The following is a 1,439-nucleotide window of genomic DNA, read 5'->3' as shown; positions in this document are numbered from 1 at the left end:
CATGACACAAATAGTTTTTAACATTCACTATTTTCTCTATGCTTCCATCCCAAGCTTCCTCCTCAATGAAATGAACATCTCTGCTCACAAAAAACTTCTTGGATGGAATATACAACCTGTTCCTTGTCATCTTCACTTCAACAATACATATTTTGCTGGGTGCTCTATCCATGATGGTGCATACATCATTCACAAAGAAAACATTGTACCCCTTTTGAACAAGTTGTCCAATACTTAAGAGGTTACACTTCATTCCAGGAACATAATAAACATTTGCTTTGGTTTTCTTTTCACCTTTCTTTGTAAATATTTTTACTTCTCCTTTTCCCATAACAGAAATTTTACTATAAGTCCCAAGTGTGACTTGTGATTTCACATAACATAATTACGGTTTTCTTTTATTTAGACGATGACATGCATGGTCGGTTTTCTTTTACTTAGATGATAACATGCATTGCAGTGAATGAGTCGGTTTTCTTTTATATAGACGATGACATGTGTTGCGGTGAATGAGTTTTTCTTTTTTTTGGAAAATTTTTTATATTAAAATGGAATTGGAATTGAGTTCCGGCATTAATAGAAGAATGAGCCTAGTACATATTTGTCCAAGGAATGCCACCTCTGGGATGTTTTCCCGCCATACTTACTCTAGACCCTTATCCGAGGAACTCCGATTATGATGAAAATGGATGCCTAGCATCATATAACCAACTCTCCCAGGATCATAACACAGCGTTGCAGGAGACACTAGAGCAGCTAAGGATTCAATATCCACATGCCATATTGGTGTATGTGGACTACTATAATATGTTTATGGAAATAATCAAGAACCGTGCATCATACGGTACGTCTGGAAATTTTGGATTCGGTTAATAAACTCAAATACATTTTGGATTGGATTAGTGTAGTGTAATGACAATGTTGAAATGATGCAGGTTTTACAGCTAATACATTTCAGTCTTGCTGTGGAACTAGAGAACTTTTTAATTTTGATATCCTGCATACGTGTGGGACACCAGGAGTGTTAGCATGCTCAAATCCAGAAAGAGCCATCGGTTGGGATGGAATACATTTCATTGAAGCCGCATACAAAATTATTTCAGAATTCACCATCACAAAGCCCAATATACTCAGCCACCTTTCAGTGACATGATAAAAATCTCTGGTAATGGCCTTTCTGATGTAGCCAGCGACCAGTGAACCACCTACTTTATGAGAATATTTTGTAATGGCGTTTTATATGTATTCTGGAGTGAAATATGTCAAATCTCTGGTAATGGCCTTGTGATGCAGCCACCAGTTAATATTGTGTATCTGCTATTAATATGTATTCTGAATTGAATCTATTCTAAAATAAAAAATTATTATATATTTCTGATGCTTTTAAATTTGAGGTATATTTTTTATTTAAATTATAGTGTTGTTTAAATTATTATTTA

General features: G+C 34.8%; 1 protein-coding gene across 1 annotated transcript; it reads left to right on the top strand.

The window, feature by feature from the left end:
* Positions 1-612: 612 nt before the first annotated feature.
* Positions 613-1,153, top strand: LOC149202059 (acetylajmalan esterase 2-like). The gene is made up of 2 exons (XM_089401467.1): positions 613-844; positions 936-1,153. The coding sequence occupies exons 1-2, from the start codon at positions 613-615 to the stop codon at positions 1,151-1,153; spliced, it is 450 nt and encodes a 149-aa protein (XP_089257593.1).
* The last annotated feature ends 286 nt before the right edge of the window (positions 1,154-1,439 follow it).

The sequence above is a fragment of the Pinus tabuliformis genome, chromosome 2_1 (genome assembly GCF_031772625.1).
Source record: "Pinus tabuliformis cultivar Carrire ecotype Pingquan chromosome 2_1, CPIR1, whole genome shotgun sequence".
Classification (NCBI taxonomy): Eukaryota; Viridiplantae; Streptophyta; class Pinopsida; order Pinales; family Pinaceae; genus Pinus; species Pinus tabuliformis.
The sequence above is the reverse complement of the archived record's forward strand: the minus strand, read 5'-3'. Positions and strand labels throughout refer to the sequence as shown.

Bases quoted from the DNA above. Each gene is read 5' to 3' on its own strand.
- LOC149202059 (XM_089401467.1), top strand. From the start codon at position 613: ATGCCACCTCTGGGATGTTTTCCCGCCATACTTACTCTAGACCCTTAT. The intron at 845-935 runs GTACGTCTGGAA...GAAATGATGCAG, and splicing joins CAAGAACCGTGCATCATACG to GTTTTACAGCTAATACATTT.